General features: G+C 33.3%; 2 protein-coding genes across 2 annotated transcripts; both read left to right on the forward strand.

The window, feature by feature from the left end:
• The first annotated feature begins 3,737 nt into the window (after positions 1-3,737).
• Positions 3,738-12,214, forward strand: LOC105319933 (uncharacterized). The gene is made up of 11 exons (XM_011417666.4): positions 3,738-3,860; positions 4,547-4,719; positions 6,529-6,691; positions 8,411-9,301; positions 9,390-9,576; positions 9,736-9,841; positions 10,343-10,480; positions 11,312-11,410; positions 11,524-11,615; positions 11,751-11,854; positions 12,017-12,214. Exons 2-11 carry the CDS (start codon positions 4,557-4,559, stop codon positions 12,039-12,041), a joined length of 1,968 nt encoding a protein of 655 aa, XP_011415968.3. The 5' UTR covers positions 3,738-3,860; positions 4,547-4,556; the 3' UTR covers positions 12,042-12,214.
• A 1,332-nt stretch (positions 12,215-13,546) lies between these two features.
• LOC105348634 (zinc finger MYM-type protein 3) lies at positions 13,547-15,430 on the forward strand. The gene is made up of 2 exons (XM_011458155.4): positions 13,547-14,813; positions 14,918-15,430. Exons 1-2 carry the CDS (start codon positions 13,685-13,687, stop codon positions 15,178-15,180), a joined length of 1,392 nt encoding a protein of 463 aa, XP_011456457.4. The 5' UTR covers positions 13,547-13,684; the 3' UTR covers positions 15,181-15,430.
• The last annotated feature ends 3,078 nt before the right edge of the window (positions 15,431-18,508 follow it).

Raw genomic sequence — 18,508 nt, forward strand, 5'->3', positions numbered from 1 at the left:
TTTTTATATTGAAAATCACTTTATTGCAAACATAAAAATGTAAATATCTGAGGAATCTCCTCATGAATCAAAACCATGCATGTTTATCAACAAATATAACTAGAACCTTTAGAGTTCACAAACACCGTCAATCAACAGGGGCATCGTATCCATTCTACACTTTAGAAAAGTACTTGTTGATTTTACCTACAGATCTACGGATCACGTTTACAAAATTACGATCATGTAATCATCGATTCCCCATTGAAACAGGTAGATGGCATAATATTGAAAAACATTTAAGAAAATGTACAATGTGTGATTCTAATAGTATTGGGGATGAATTTCATTATATTTTAGAATGTACATATTTTGTAAACGACAGAAAAATGTTTTTACCCAAGAGATATTATGAAAACCCAAATATGATAAAATTTAACGAGCTCATGAATACTTTTAATGTAGAAAAACTAAAAAACTTGTCAATATTTAATAAGAAAATTTTCAAAGTCTGTTCTTCCAGAAACCAACTTTAACAACCTATTGTATTGTGATTTTAACTTTTTTTTTGTCATTATTACTTCTACTGTACATGTGATCCTTGACTGTATTCGTGTACATTTGTATATACTGATTTTGAACCTCAAATACTAGTGAACTGGTCTTGAGCGAATAAAGAATTGAATTGAATTGACACTCAATGACATATATATAAATTATACACCTAAATTCACAGGGGCATCGTATCCATTCTACTCTCTATGACATATATATAAATTATACACCTTAATTCACAGAGGCATCGTATCCATTCTACACTCTATGACATATATATATATATATATATATATATATATATATATATATATATATATATATATATATATATATATATATAAAGTGCCGTACGAGTTAACAACGCGGGTTCAAATTTTCCTTTATTAACTCGGACGTCAATTTTTTAATTAGCTAATTAACTTAATCAGGCGTGAAATTGGCAGTCGATTGATTACTTTATAGCGATCGGCGACAGTATCAACACCTTTAAGAATGTGATCAAATGATGTGTATAATGTAGCTGTTCTTTTTCATAGTTTCTTAAGAAGTTTAGTAGTAGCTTTAGATTTTGCTTTCTTTGTTTTTCACTTATGTAATTTATTTTTTGGTCCTGAAGAAGGGACGGGTTGTCCCGAAAATATGACAATTTCTATTGCTCGTGTCGTTAGCCATTTTTAGTGCTTTATATATTCAGTTTACTGGCTTAGTATCTATATATTAGATCCGACACCTTAAAGATGCCTAGTGTTGTTGATTCTATTCAGTGCTTTATATATATATATATATATATATATATATATATATATATATATATATATATATATATATATATATATATACACACACACACACACACACACAAAGTGTATTCTTTATATATATGTCATAGAGTGTAGAATGGATACGATGCCCCTGTGGTCAATCCTTTTGACTCGTCGCGGACAATTGTCGTGGATTAAAAAATACTTATGATTACGTATGATTGAATTTTTAAAAGGTCCAGTTGTAACGTAATGTATTTAAACTGAGTTTCTTTAACCATTAGTTTATGTACATGTGCATTGTTTTTTGTTACTGAACTCAATTTTAAGCTGAACATGACTCGTATTTAAATATGAAGACCAATATTAACTTTGTTTAAATTTTTCTCCCATATCGACACTGGGGTATAATCACATTTTATTCACGGATTGTGTATTTTTTGTTTTACAATACTCGCCGTACCTTCATTTAAGCATCAAACTTTTTCTTTTGTGATTCATGCGAGTATGAAGATAAACGTCGCTAGTATTGCAGAAAAAAAATATTGCAATTTAAATTGGAATTCGCAAATGTTATTAAACATCCTCAAAAATTACCACCAGTAATTGGCCAGCGTTGATATGCTTCTTATGCCAACTATGTTGAAATTTGGTCAACTCGAGCTTGAGCTCATTAAAATATTTAAAAATAGGTGTCAAGAGTGATTCTTACCATAATTCAATTGGCTTCCTCAAATGGTTGTGATAACTGTCATCTTGTAAATTAAATGCAAAATTTACAGCATAACAAGTTTTAAGTTGTAAATTTTGTATTTACTGCCATCCGGTAAATTGAAAATTTGCAACAAGACATAACAAACGGCTGAACAACAGCATTATATGTGTTTTATTAAACGAGTCCTGTTTCAATAAAAAATCTCGTAATTGTGGATTACAGTTATAAAGAATGACATAATAAAAACTTAAATCATATATCTTGTTTCTCTTGCCTATCATGGTTAACTAAAAAATATCTAATGCTACGTCGAAATTTAATGCAATACGTAAAAAGCTGGATGGATATTTAGAAATTTTATTTCCAAAAGTCAAGATTATTTTTGTTGTTGTTAAAAATAGCCGTTATGTTTGTAAACTTTTCATTCAAATCATGTTTTTTTTCCTGTTTGTTAACGTTTTTAATGCTATTTAAAGAAATGAGCTCATTGAAACAAGTTATATTGATTGTCACGTGTCAATTTGTATCAGATGTGGTATAATTTATTTTAATCAAATTACTTCATTTGCAAACAAAAACCTGACATGGTTTTGGTTACATAATAAATACTTCGGGAGCTCTGAATTATGTATCTCACATGCTGGACTTGACTTAAGAGGATCATGAGAATCTTTCATTTATACCATTATCACGTCTTTAATTAACAAACACGTCCTTATTCAATTCTTAAGACAGCGAAATGGATGTATGTAGGTATTGGTAAGGCCGATTTCGAGTACCATCAGAAATTAATAAATAGCTAGCATCTCGAGTATACCAAACATATTGTGTACTTTATCGCATGGCATGTACATTAGAAAAAGACAATACACAAATTATGTTATAATCATTACTTGCGTAATACATGTAAATAATAGTTTGTTTTGATATTTGAAAAAAAAAACATGAAAATTTTATGACCATTGATCTATGTGATGTAAGAATACTTCCTTTGATTTCAGAATTTAAACGATTATTTATCATGGATGTAGCATTGTGATAAGTTTTTCAAGAGAGAATAACCCGTTGATGTTAAAACATTAAAAAATTAAAACAATCTCAATTAAATCATATATAGATTACTTGAATAGAATACAACATAAACTCATAATAGTGTATCTTAACTATTGGTTGCCAAGGACAGAGACACAATATGGTGAAAGTTTGTTGCCAGCATTTTTTTTGTTGCCCCTTAGAGATTCGAAACGGTGAGAAAATATAACTTGGATTAGACAAAAAAAGAGATTCGGAATAGTCAGATAGTCGTATCTGGAATGCTTAGATTAGACAGAGGTACAAAATAATGGGAAAGAAGAAGCCGAAATATTGGTGGTACATTTTTTTTCGCGAAAAAAAAATATGTAACGTAATATTAAAGCTGAGGTATAAACAATTCTAAATTAAATTGAAGGAATGGAGAAAAAGGCATTGACATGAAAAGTCAAACGCAGGAAAGGATGTCAGCTAGAATAGTACATAATTCATCTTGAACTGTTCATAGATTTTAATAACGATGCAACTATTGAATAAAGTTACCTGAATTTGATACGATGTTTAATTAATCATAAGACCTGATGATCGCTAAATCTTATCTAATAACTAAACGTACATGTCTGTATTAAGTGTTAATGAGATGAGAATGTGATGATTTTGATTTTGGACAAATCCCCTTCGAAGATTGCGGAATCGATCGATGACGTCACGTAACTGTTAATTTAAAACTCTCAGCTTCATTACGAGGATGATAGAAAGGCGGAGATCATGAAAAGCACATACAGCAAACAGGGTTGAGATAGCTGTTGCCAAAGGTTGGTGAAAACTAACATTCTATGTTCTTCGCAAAAAAAAAAAAAAATTATGATTATTAATTTTTCAATTTCAAATGTGATGTACTGTATATGTTTAATGTTTAAGCCTGGTAAGCGCCTTTGCTTTTTCTTATAGATTTAATTAAGGTCATCGTTCGATCAGATAATTAGTTTTGGTTCGTTCTGATTCAAAATATTTTCCAAGTGGATATTGCCAGATAAAAGGTCGAATAATAAGGGGGAATGTAACTTTGCCCATTTAGAAGCATGACCTTTGATGATAAAACGTTTACTTCTAAGGAATATAGTTTGTTTTTTAACAAACAGTACATATACAATAATAAATACAAGATAGCGTATGAATATAAATCTTAAGTTATAGTTCCAAAAATTTACTGATTACATGTATATGCTAAAATGCGCATACAAGCATTATTCTGGCCAATTTAATATCTCCACACAGTGAATTAATAAAAAAAAATGTCATTTCAAGGATTATTTTCTCTTTGGTTCAATTAATCACTATAAAAAACCGCGAAAATTAAGATTTGCTTTATTAAGAATTAAAGACAACATTTACCGTCATAATTTTAAAAACATACAGCGTGTCTCTAAAACTATTACTGTAGAGATAAAATCAAACAGGCGATCCATATAGTCATTATTGTCTGTATTTGTTAATTCAGGTTAGAGAGCATGGTGTTTTTCAAGAAGAGAGGCCAAATCCGGCCGTCGTCCAAAATGGGACAGTCCATAAATAGTTCCATGGGGTCCATGACGCCGTCCCAACTTAACACTCTCATCATGGACATGCTGAGTCTGCCTCAATCGGAGAACGCCTGCAAGACACTGTGTAGAGGTGAGAGTTCAACAAAGAATCTGTGTCCGGGTCCTTTAAATGAGCTCGTTGGTCGTGGCCATATTTAGACCACTTTGATCTTCTTGAGAAAGAGAGTTCTACATTTTGATTTAGGAGAATTATCAAATTTTAAAGCTTTATTATTTGGATTTTTTCTTTACTAATGTTAGTTTATTGTCAAAAATACCATATGCCAAAGTGTAAGACAAATCTGATGGTAAGTGTGTTGACCACTAATGACCTGCCTCCTTAATAAGATAAATAGACAAAAGCAATGCCGTAAACAAAATCATGCTTAAAAATGCGTTAAACAGTAAAAAATATCCTGGTAAAAAACAATCCGTTTCAATCCACTCTGATGATTTCAATGAACTATGTTAACACAGCTATTTGAACGGTAGTTGATGATAATTGCAGTTGACCTTCATGTTTTATTTTTAACTTACAAAAAAAATTCAAAGCCTAAAACAGAAGTAGAAAATACCAATTCCTTCTGTTTATGTAAACTCTTCTAGGCACCATGCATAATAGATAATGAAACATAAAATGCTACATGTAATATGATTCAGATTGTCTTTTTGTTTAGGTATTTGTGTCTGCCAGATTTTTTGAAAAAATTGCCTTTAACATGAAATGCATCATACTTTAAAATCATTGTTTTAATCTGTGATTTCTATTCTTAGTTAAGGAAACAAATATATTTTAAATATGAGTTTAGTTTATACTATCAAATTTGATATATATTATGAATTGCTTGTACATAACTCAGACCAAGAATCTCTACCCCCCCCCCCCCCCCAAAATGAAATTTTTTACTTTAATGCAAAATAAATTCATCTCATGCACTTATGCTTTAATCTTAATGTCTTTTTGCTAATATTGGCCAGACCAAGGGCTTGCTATTTATGTTTTTGAATTATATATTTCACATTTAAGGAGGATGATTCGGGTTTTTGCGTAAAAAATACATTTACAATAGGAATACATAGGAAATTGTCATTTTCCACATTTCGAGGCCGATTTGAAAAAAAAACTACAATAGCGATTTTACTTAAATTGTGAAATGTGATTATCAATATCATTTTCTTAATTCTACCATCTGGTTTTTAATGGGGCTCATCTCAAAATATCAAAACATTAAAACTGAAGAAAATATCACTATATTTTGATATATATTTAGAGCATTAAAAATGTTTATTTGTACAATGGATTCATTCAAAAATTGAGGAAAATCTTAATCATAATTCTTGAACAAAAATGTCAAAGGCGCACACTTTTTACTTTTTTAAATGTTATTTCATATAACGTACTCCTACAAAGCTTCATTTTATCATAACGTCATAAAAGCACAGTGGCAACGCTCACCTACAGTACAACGGAAATTTATTTAAAAAATTAAATTTTCGGTAAAAAATCTGAAAAATTCTCAACTGTTATTTGTTTATTATGTTCTATTTCATTAATAGTTTTGAAACGATTTCATAAAGGGTATAAATACATTGTATTTACTATATTGCGCAAAAACATTCGCAATGATAAAAAATTAATCTACTTCGCTGAGGTAGTTGAACTCTATACACTAAAGGAACACAAGTGTACAAATAAACAGAAAAAAAACGGGCGCCACAAGTAGACATTTGATTTTATGTTAATTCCATTTTTTGTCAACATTGTTTTCTATATAATAAATGGCTTGAACAATTTAAAATTTAAATCATGACAAAATTAATAAGGATACAAATAATAAGATATATACAAACAAAATTTACGATAAAGACATGGACAATTTTAGAAAAATTGCTTTTTTAGACAACCCAATTACCAATTCTGGAAAACGAAAGCAGCTGTTGAAAATGCTATTGATTGTGCTCCTCCCCATGGGGATCCTGGTGGGAATGATGTCCAATGTGTTTGTTTCCGTCCTGAAGAACTATGTCGAGTCGTCTGAAATCCGGAGTTCTCTGTTCTTCTCGTAAGTGACCAATCATTACAAAAAACATGCCACCGCCTCTTGTGGGTGTAAATGGGCACGTTTAAAGCGTGTGTTAACAGGACTCGATATATGTCTGTTGTTTACATTGATTTAATATACTAGTAAACGTTCTTTTCTGACTGATTTTTCTATCTGCTAAATTCGTTGTGAACAGAAATAAACAGTTTCTAGCATGTGCCACATACATGTATACTAGTATTTAAAGCATTAACCTTGAATTTTCTTTTCAACATTCAAAATGTTAACAAAAACATGACATGAACTTTGTTTTTATAACATATATTTGTAAACTCTATCAATATATAATATATATTAATATAGTATTGTATCTTGCTTATAACTCGACCACTGACATTCAAATTACTACTACCTTATACCTACCAACTAGTTCGTCCAATTCATAACGTACTGATGACTTGTAAGCATGTTCCTACATTCGCTTCCTCTGCAAAAATATACCCGAGTCATGCAAGATTATTCAAACTTATTAATTTACGCCTGTCACAGACAGACAATCGTTAATAAGGAAATAAACAGCAAGTTAAAAAAGTTCACCGGGGTGTGAACTTGGTTGGTCCTGTGGTGAAATCCTGTTCGTGAGGCCCGAAGGCCTTCTTAGAAGATTTGATCACATACCAACCAAGTTCATATCCCGATTAACTTTTTAACATTGCTGTTTATTACTTATATTTTCATTTGAAAAGGGCAAACCAATAAGAGCTGTCAAAATTACCAAGATTTTATGTATACAATAATCCAACCAACCGCTTGAGCATTATGATCATTGTGACGTCATGAAAAAGTTAAATTAGTACAGAAGTGAACGTTTCCTAATTCTGTAGGTTCATACAAGGAATCATATTTGCAAATCTGTACATTTAAACAATGTAATGCTTTCTTTGGTGATTTATGCGGGATAGGAAGGTGGCACCTTTGCTAGCCAAAGGTCTTCGTTCCACTCCGTTCCCCATTATGGGAAGCGGAGTGGACCGAAAACTCTTGGCTAGGAAGGCGGCGACATTGCAGAAAAAATACATAACATGCGTTAACGTGTTATAAAATTTTTTATTCGCTGTCTTCATAACCTGCATGAATCTTCAAAGAAAGCATTTATTGTTCATATTTACATCTTTCTTTTAACAAATAGTAATATATAAAATGATTGTAAAAAGTAAGTAAAACTAACTAAATTACTGTTAAAGTACATCAGTACTTTAGCTAAAAAAAAAAAGTCAAATCGTCTCCTATGAGAATTTGAGTCTGACATCATCATTATCATTTCTTGCAATCCGTGAGTTTTCTCAGGTCGCTGTAGGTTTCGACCAATCGACAATGGGGCGTGTAGATTTCAGTTTTGTCAGTTTCTACAAATTATGAATAAGTTTCCGTAAGAAATAGAGGGAATCATACTCAAAAGATGTAAAAATATAGCAAGTATGTAATTTGAATCGAAATAAATTATAAAACTATTACCGCCATTACTAACGGCCCCCACTATGCTTACTTGTGTAATATGTGCCACATAAAAATATATATATTTCTAATCTTTTTAATTGACATTTTACATGATACAAGTGGTTTTGATATTTTTGTTAGTGGGTTCTAAGGAGCAAAGTTTGGACAAACAACTTCAAACATGATACAAAAATGACACTATTATTTTACTTTTTAACAACTTACACGATGTCATATTTTCAGTATCGAGCTCGGTCAAATGATGCGGTATCTGCAAAGAGAACGCGACATGAGCGCCCTCTATGTAAGCGCCATTGGTATGGAGACCAAGAACCTACTACTTCGACGGTACCCAGAAACTGACGCGGCGGTCGACAACATGTCGTACTGGCCAGTCAGGATGAGTAACAAACGGCTCGAATTTCAGTCTAAGGACAAATTCCTGCTGTACCTCAACCGACATAGGTATCAGCTGGACCAAATGCAAAACAGAACCTCTAAACAGGAGATCGAGTTCTACACCAGCCTGATAGATGTGTTCATCTTGTGGCTGTACGAAAGTGTGTCCGAGTCCCGGAGCGGTGCAATATGGAAGACGTTGGTGGCCTATCAGGAGATTATCGTAGCCAGTGAACACATCGGGCGAGAACGAGGCTTAGGCGTGACCTATTTTGCAAAAGGTGGATTTGATACCAAAGAGGATTACTTACTTTTTTTGGAAGCTCAAATCAACTCCAATATCAGTTTTCAATCTTGTAAACGCTACTCTGATCTTGCATATCAGATGCATGAGGAACAGCTTAAAAGTAAGAATGAACTGCTGGTCCAGATAACCAGCCTGAGATTGATGATACGCTCCAACAAGAGCAGCATCCAACTAAATGCGTCTCTGGAAATGGCCAATTACTGGTTTGAAAACATGACCTACTATCAGGAGACAGTCAGAGAAACGCAGAAGAAACTGGCAGAGAAAATTGACAAACAGCTGACAATCCGAGAAAACGAAGACCTGGAGGTAATCGTGTCGATCAGTTGTATCTTTGCTGCTGTTATGATCATCTGTCCATTGGTAGTTACTGGCGTCTACAAGCTAACTGTCCAGATACAAAACTACTCAGTGACTATTGCAAACAGGTTGGTCTTCTCTTTTTTTTCATTTAAGATAGGTTGAAATAGGAAAACAATGTGCATGATTTCATGATGTGCGACTGTGTAATTGTAGAACAAAAGCCTTGAACAAAGAGAAAAAGAGAACTGACACTTTGCTCTACCAGATGTTACCTAAGTCGGTGGCAGAGCGACTGAAGAGCAATGAAGTGGTAGAGGCTGAGCACTTTCCAGAGGCGACCATCTTCTTCAGCGACATCGTGGGCTTCACCAAAATAGCATCCTCAAGCTCACCATATCAGGTTTTTCGCATTATCTCTCTCTCTCTCTCTCTCTCTCTCTCTCTCTCTCCACACACATCATTCTGTCCATATCTCAATGTCTTTCATCTTTTCTTTTTCTTTGGTCAATCCAATCATTCTTTTTTCCCTTTTCATTAGATGATTTTTCCTTTTATTAAGGTGGTCGATATGTTAAACAATCTGTACACGTGCTTTGATGGGAGGATAGATACGTATGATGTGTATAAGGTGGAGACCATAGGTGACGCCTACATGGTTGTTTCGGGTGAGCTCCCCTTTTTTTAAATTTACGAACATGTAGAGCGTTATTTTTATACTCCCCCCCTTGCAAAAACAATCTCGAATTTTTTATTTTTAGCGAAGTGTAACAATGCTTACTAAATTTTAATATTTTGTTGTTTCCTACTGATACCAAAAATGCAGCTTTACAAATAGTGTCCTTACAATAATACATTTAAAATAGAAACATATGCACTGAACACTCGATGCACGCTTGTGCTTCACTTTTTTGCCAGCAACGTTATAATATTCTTTTACACAAATTCAGTCATAATATCATGAAAAAAGATTACATTAAAACCAGTAGAAATTAAACTAGCTTAAGTTATAAAAAGACGCACTGTATTGTTATCTAGTCCGAGCTTTCCTTATAAAATCTTATGATGAAGAAGTGGTCCCCTTCCAGAGTAAATGAAATGATTAACCTACTGATTAAAAAAATGCCTCTTTTTTTAAACAGTTGATACCTGCGTTTGTTAATTGACAGGTGTCCCTCGACCGAACGGAAATCGACATGCTGCGGAAATAGCGTCCATGGCGCTAGACTTGGAGCGCACTGTCAAGGACGTGGAAATTCCTCATTTGCCCGGGATGACCTTCAGTCTGCGTATTGGTTGCCATACTGGTATGTAATATTGGAACAGTTTATTTTCTAATTCCAAACGATTCTGAATCTAAAAGAATTCACTTATCTAAGTATTAATAAAACTATAAAATATTGATAAATCACATATGTCAGTTCTCTTTGGGCTAATCGGCAAACAAAATTTGAGTTTCATTCGTCAAGTTATATGCGAGTTAAAGAGCTTAAAAGTTTTTGCAACGTAAACAAAGCTTTTGTTTATACTATGAATGTTGAAGTGAAAATCCTGCTTTAGACCTAAACTGAATGTGTTAAACGTTAGGAACTATTTATTTATGCTTAAAATGAATAAGAAGATAGACAAATCAGCATGAAAAAAGATTTTTTTAATGGTACATGTATATTGAACTTATGTAAACAAAAACAGGGGACGAGCCTTGTTTACTAGTACATGACAGAGAATTGTGAGCCCTGTATCTTGCTTATATCTCTACTTATATATGACTCTCAAATTTCATTTGATCATTAGAAATGTATTCCTAAAGCATTGTAAATAATAAAAAAAGAAAAATAGAATTTGACCAAAATCGTGACCATGCCCCTTTAAGTGGACGGGCCAAAACGGCTGCCAGACCCATCTCAAAATATTTTGACAAGCTAATTGAAATGTAAGAAAATAGTGCACGTGAAAGAGCCTTTATATTTTTTGTATATGAATTTAAGACAGCTTGGGCCGATGTCCAAAATAAAAAACTAAAGGGTTCACTCTACCTAACACAGTCCATTGTTGCTATTGGATAAAGGTTATCTAAGATATGCCATATAAGTGATCAAATGGTAATTTTAACTTCACTTTTTGACCCCCGACAACAGGTCAAGTGGTAGCAGGTGTCGTGGGAACTAAGATGCCAAGATACTGCCTCTTTGGCGATACTGTCAACACAGCCTCTAAGATGGAGTCCTTGGGAAAGGGTATGTACCTGGTTCCTGAATGGAATCGCCCAATCTTTTTGCTGACACTATAAATAAAAGGTTAAAAAAGCAATGGTTGTCATTGATAGAAAGTATTATGTCTTCATTCAAAGCGAACAAGATTCACATCAGCCAGACGACATACGATATTTTGCTATCCATTGGCGGGTTCAAGATGACGGAACGTTTGGATGAAAGTGTTCAGGTAAGAGAGAGAGAGAGAGAGAGAGAGAGAGAGAGAGAGAGAGAGAGAGAGAGAGAGAGAGAGAGAGAGAGAGAGAGAGCAATGTCAAGCATAGTATGTGCTTGAAATAAATTTTTTCTTCCTTTTAAATTTTAGGAGGACCTGGATTTAAAAAATCACTTTAAAGGAACTTTTCAAACTTACTGGCTTTTGGGATCCATGAAGTTTCCCGCCGATGAGAGATCAACAATGTCAGATGAGTAAGTATTTTGGGTGGAACAAATTTTATACTGATCTACACATCCAGGTCATATGCGTCCTGTTTATCTGAAAAGCCTCCATTTGCTGGAAGGAGATGGGTTGTGCGTTGAGTGATGTTAATCGATTTTTTTAAAATTTAATATTTTGTTTTTTTGTTGTAGTCAAAGCATGGATATGGATTATTAAATGTTAACATTTTATATTTGACTGCGACCACATGTTTCTGAGATATAGTTGAGGGCAGGGAAATTATTGGAATGATATATATCCTCAGCTTAAGATCTAACATTTGCAATGTCAATATCAAATAATTTTTCTTTTCATTTCACATGTTTTGTCAACATTATTAAAACACTTTGTTGAAATTGATATTAGTTTTCATTAGTTTTTGTATATATAATTAAAAAAAAATGTGTATTCAGTTTTTATTCAATCAATTTGTGTTTTTGTACATACATTTATATCATTATCGGTCTATCTTTAATAATGTGAGCTACAAAAACAAAACAAGTCCATTGTGTATATATATACTACTTTCTTTTTTGAAAATTCATTTGACTCTGTGTTCACTTTTTTAATCGGAAAAGCCTTTTGCAATAAAGCTACCTGTGCACAATTAGAATTGCTTCTGAATGTTGTCGTCAAATTTATTTTAGACGCTTGATTGTTTTGAAATGTTAATAGAAATAAAAATTTATCACTGAAACAAATAAAAATATGTGCAACATATCAGAGCACGGTTTTGTATATTTCAGGGATACGTATCTCTGGAAAAAAAGTTTCAAATCCAACTTTTGAAACATAATCCAACTTTTGAAACATATCTTTCCAATTTTATATTAAATTTTTCTTTTAGATTTTGTGGTTATGTAGTTTTCAAAAAACTGTGTTCAAGAAGCAGTCTAAAAACAAACTACTAGTAATTGTGAAAGTTGAGTAGTGGTGGTACGTGGTGGTACGTGCTGAATTTGGCCAAGATTTCGACTAAGTTTTAAAACAACGTATACAGATCATTCTTTTGAAATTAAGATAGTGAGATGTACAACACACATTCATCTTTTAAAAAAACCATAAGATAAAGTTTGTACAACGAATAAAGTCAGTGTCTATATAAAATACCAAAAATTCTTTTCTTCAACTATCCATAACAAGTGAAAACAGGTAAGTTAGTTATTGTTGTCGTCGGTCAGCAGGTTAAATAGAAAGAACAGTTTGAAGGTTACCATGGTAACTAAAAGTAAGTTGAAGTCTGAGATGAGCGCATGCAATGTCATAGAGTTCGTGCTTTCAATATATTTGTTACTAAAAGCCCCAAGAACCAATGGATAGTTTTAAACGTTATTATTAGATAACAAAACATTTGATGCAGTTGTAAAAAGTAAGTGAAATGCGCAAATCAATACGCGGGCAAACATAATTATCTTATATAGTTTGTCCCAATCACATTTTCTGTTACTTTTGACGATTATCAACCAAGTTACACTTGCCTGACAAGAAGTATATGTCAATCGAAATTGATGAAAGGGGTCAAATCCAATTCTTTATTATTGACATGCAATCAATTTCTACCCGGAGAAATTCACGTTATAGTTACATGATGACACGAGAGCATGTACGGAATATATCGCCTCACTTTTTGGCACGAGGGGGCGGAGCCCCCGAGTGTCAAAAGGTGAGGCGATATATTCCGTACATGCTCGAGCTGCCAATCATGTAACTGATTTGTCCAATGGTTTTGGCACATTTTCCCGCCATCCGGTGATATTTTCACTTTTTCCCGCTCTCTGGTACAAATTAAATGCGCAGTTTCAGAAATTCGGTGGAGGAAGATGGACGTACTCGGCGACTCCGATGACTTGATTTTAAGCCAAGCGCTTGAATCTTTTGAAAACTTTGATGAATTGGACGAAAAAGATGTTGAATTTGGAAACTTTACTTTCGACGTTGATGAATTTTTAAAGGAGTTAGAAAAACAGGATAACATTAAAACTGAACAATATGACGTCAGAACCGACCCTCCGGAACGTTTCGGCAAACCAGTGAATTCTACAGAAATAAAGGAGCTTCACAAAAGTCAGGAAAGTACCAATACACGACGCAATACATCTTGGGGAGTTAAAGTTTTTGACGACTGGCGAAAATCGAGAAACGCTAATTCAGGTTTAGAAATGCAACTTCCTGATTTACTATCGTGCAGCTCACAAGATTTAGACCATATTTTGTCCTGCTTTGTGATCGAGTGCCGCAGGGCTGATGGTAGTCCATATCCACCTAAAACCTTGTACCAGTTGTGTGCTGCTATTTTAAGATTTATGCGAGATAATGAAATCGACTTAAATTTTCTTGACGGTAAAGATATGCGTTTTCGGAATTTCCGCAAAACATTAGATGCCCGAATGAAACAACTCGCCACGGAGGGAATAGGTGTGACAATTCGACAGGCGGATCCAATTTCCCCCGAAATGGAGAACGCGTTATGGGAAGGCGGACATCTGGGTATGAAAACTTCAGTTGCACTTACCAACACAATATTCTTCTACAACTGTAAATTATTTGGGCTCAGAGGTCTTGATGAACATCGTTCATTAGTGACGGAGCAGTTCAAGCTCGACAAGATTAGTGACAAAATGTTTATTACATTTTACGGTCGTACTTCCAAGAACTTTGCGGGGGGATTAAATCAGCGAAACCTAACTGCCAAGGAAGTAAAACACGACTGTGGACCCGACGGACCTCGGAATTTATTTCATGTGTACCAAACTTACATTGACATGGTTGGACCGGGAAGCATGTACCGTCGTCCATTAGCAGGTGAGGGACTGAAGTATTCCAAGCAGGTCATGGGAGTAAACAAACTCGGGAAAATCATCAAGGATATGTGTAGTGGGGCTGGCTTCCATGGGAATTTCTCCAACCATTCGGGCAAACGAACATGTGCTACAAATCTATTTCAATCAGGTAATATTTATCTCTCTCTCTCTCTCTCTCTCTCTCTCTCTCTCTCTCTCTCTCTGGCGTAGTTTTTTAATTTTCTTTTGTATTCATAAATTTTTATTTGTCAGGAATAGAGGAACAGCTTGTAATGTCCAGAACAGGACACAGAAGCACGGCAGTTCGGAACTACAAACGACCAAGCCAGGAACAACTTAGTGCAGTAAGCATGGCGCTAAATCCACCGAAATTGGGCTCGGAAGGAAACGAATGCGCGGCAGAATTCGAAGCCAATAATAGCAAACTTCCAAAGTTAATGGTTGATCCAATGCGCACCCCAATGATCAACATTACAAACTGTAATGTCCATATTTTTGATGCAGGAAACAAGTAGGCCTAATGTGTATATTGATCACGTAACATTTTAAAGAACTGTTCAGTTTTTGTTTCAAACTGTTAAAGAAACAGAACATTTTAATTTTAAATTTTCATTTTTTTTTCTTCATGTTTACAATTTGTTGAATAAAGTTTGTTGCCAGTATTGTGTGTTTTCTTTAGCCAATCGCCATGAGGGGGCGTATCTAATTAGTATGCAAAAATATCACATATGTGATATTCAAATAACAAAATTGTATGCGATATATCAGTCGAGAAACATCAAAGAAAAAACACCGCACCATTGGACAAAAATTAATACAAGTTCGATACCGGTGGGTAAATATGACATCCTTTTCCATTCCAAAGTCATTGGAAACAACTTGCACATCACTCGGATACTTTTATGTCTTTTGCAATGCAAAATCACAGTACATTTTTAACCGGAATTTCCAAAGGAAAAATCCGGTTAATGAAATGGTGAAAATGGCGGGCGACTGCCAAAAGGGTACCTTTATATACTAATAACTCCTCCAACAGTTTTCAAGATAAGAAATAGTTCTTTTGCAGATCAATTGAACATATATCAGAGGTGTGCATAATTTTTTTAGGATTTTGATTTCTGATAATATATGAAAAAAATACCAGCTGTTAATTTGGCAAAATACTGCATATAGGGTACCCCTATTGTACGGATGACTCCTCCTACAGTTTTCAAGATAAGAAGTTGTTCTTCAGCAGATCAATTGGACATATATCAGAGGTGTGCATGTTGCTAGGATTTTGATTTCTGATGATTTTTTAAAAAAAATACACTTAGTCATATTTTGGCAAAGTATTGCATATAGATTACCCCATTTCCCTGGAAAGGTAGTGTTCATCAGGGTTGACAAATTGATTATAGATCGATAATGTTCTCAAAAGAAAACCCGGTTTGCTGTCAAATTGACAGCTTTTCTCCTGTTTTTAAAATTATTTTAAGCCATGTTCCTCAAACTGAAAATGTAAAAGAGGTGTTTTATAAGATTCAAATGTGTTTTTGTTCATCAATCTGCATAAAAAAATAGAAAACAGAAAATACATTCGTCATGTGGTAAAAAGAGTGAGAATCAAATGATGGTGTTCAAATTACAAAACACAAGTTTAGTCTGGAACAACTGCAAAATATGCTAAATATACAATATATTTAACCGAAAATAGGAAAATGGGATATAATCTTGGTATGAATATAATATTTTCTAAAATACTTAGATGTTATTCTTTAATTAAAAAAATTTAAAAAAATGCTCAAACGACGTGAACTAAAGATTAAAATCCTTCATCACAATAGCTTAACGTACAAACTTACATAAAATCCTAAACTTATCAAGATGTAGAGTTGCGTTTTTAAAAAGCATAGGTATATGTTTAATAAAATTTAAGTTTAAGACACTAAATTAACAGTTTTTGGAAAACACATATCTAGGTCATCTTTATGTGCGTGGAAAGGAGAAACTAAATGTCATTTTATTTTTCACAAATACTAATTATCGCTTCAAAATATGTCTTTCTTCAGTGAGAACAACAATTCGATAATTGCATGTCACGTGATTTTTGACACTGTCGCCAAGGTAAGCAGTGCGTAAATATAACCATAGAAACCAAGTGTTCCAAAGTTAATGCCTTATTTGCAATAGGATTTATCTTTGTTAGACAAAGAATGCACATTTAGAGTAATTTAAAGGTGATGCATTTAAATTAATCGGTCTCTGGTCTCTTACATGTATATTGAAGAATGAGTAACTTGAATTACAATACAAGAAAGTGTGACATTAATTTCGGGGAAACACACTTTTAAATAACAGAAACGATTGTACAAATAATCATTGATTTAAAATGTCAGGTTATATGTTTCCCCAATATTTTGCAAAACTTGGAAGATTTTAGGAAAATGAACCGTTAATACACTCTCCTATCTTAAGTCTTTGTGACTCTTTTATCTATTTTCGAGGTCATGTTACTAAAATTTTTAATGACACCCCACTTGTTGACATAAGGTCGATATTATAAATAATCCTTTAGCAAAGACATCTACTGATATTCTTAATAATTGATTTTACCACACCCTGTACCTAGCATGTTTTTTTTTTGCATGTTAAGTTACTCGTATATCCCAGAGCACTGCGTATCAAACCAAGAATTTCATAATTTGAAACAATCCCTGAACAGTTCATTGAAAAACAAAAATGCAGCGTATTTTAACAAATATTAATTGTCAATGTTCCTTGACTTTGTGCATGTATTTTCTATGCTCAGTTTATACAATTAAGGTCGGTAGATATTTAAAAAAACTAGTCAGTTTTAGTATATTATGTTTTTTTTAAGCAAAAGACCATTATTAATAAATTGAAAATAGTTTCCAAATATTTACGTTTTAAATAAATATTTTAAAAAGGGTTTTTTTTAACATCTTTTCATTAAGTTCTTCTTTTTAATAAGATTAATATAATAGTATAAAGATAGTCACGACCATAAAATCCTATTAGAATAAAATAAACACTCCTTTAATCAAAATAGACAGCAGTTATAACGAAAATTGTGATATACCGTCAATCAGAAAGGATTTTCAACTTAAAGCTTATAAAATTTCAAGATTAATCCAACAAGATATTCCTAGGTAAAAGTATTAAGTATTTGCTTGTAAGTTAGTGAATTCAAAGTAGTAATCATGTGGCTTTAATTAAGGGATGGGAGTATTATGCATATTTAAGAGGATTTGAAAAGTGTGCTCCAAATTTCAATCCGGCATCCATTACATTGAGACAAGAATATCGAAACACTTTATGAGTATGTGCAGTCATGTAGATGCATTTTTGCATATTCAGTTTAGGATCATCAACACCCCGTGAATTTTACTCTATATATGACAGTACGCTAATAAGCAGATATCCGGCGAATTTCAACCCATTGTTAAGTTATTAATAGTTACCTAACACTGAAGCATTGGTCTACTACATGTATTTTTGAGGTCCTGGGTTCGAATACAGCAGAACCTTTTATTTCAATCAAAAGTGATACATGCAATTGTAAAATTTTGGCTTTTATTCCGCCAGACTTGTACCTTTTCTTGTCATTTTCAAGTCGAGCGCATGCAAAACTTCATATCTCTAAAATATGTTTGTGCTGATACTAGATACTTTTTTTTGTGGGACCCTTAACAACAAATCACCATCCCATCACCGCTCCTCTCACTCATCATAACCCTTGTGCTTAGTTTGCCTTCTAATAGTAGTAACCAGTTGGTGGAGAAAAATATTAACAAAGGATCAAAATCATTTTAAATACAGTAAAATACGGTTATAGCGAAC

The sequence above is a fragment of the Magallana gigas genome, chromosome 8 (genome assembly GCF_963853765.1).
Source record: "Magallana gigas chromosome 8, xbMagGiga1.1, whole genome shotgun sequence".
NCBI lineage: Eukaryota > Metazoa > Mollusca > Bivalvia > Ostreida > Ostreidae > Magallana > Magallana gigas.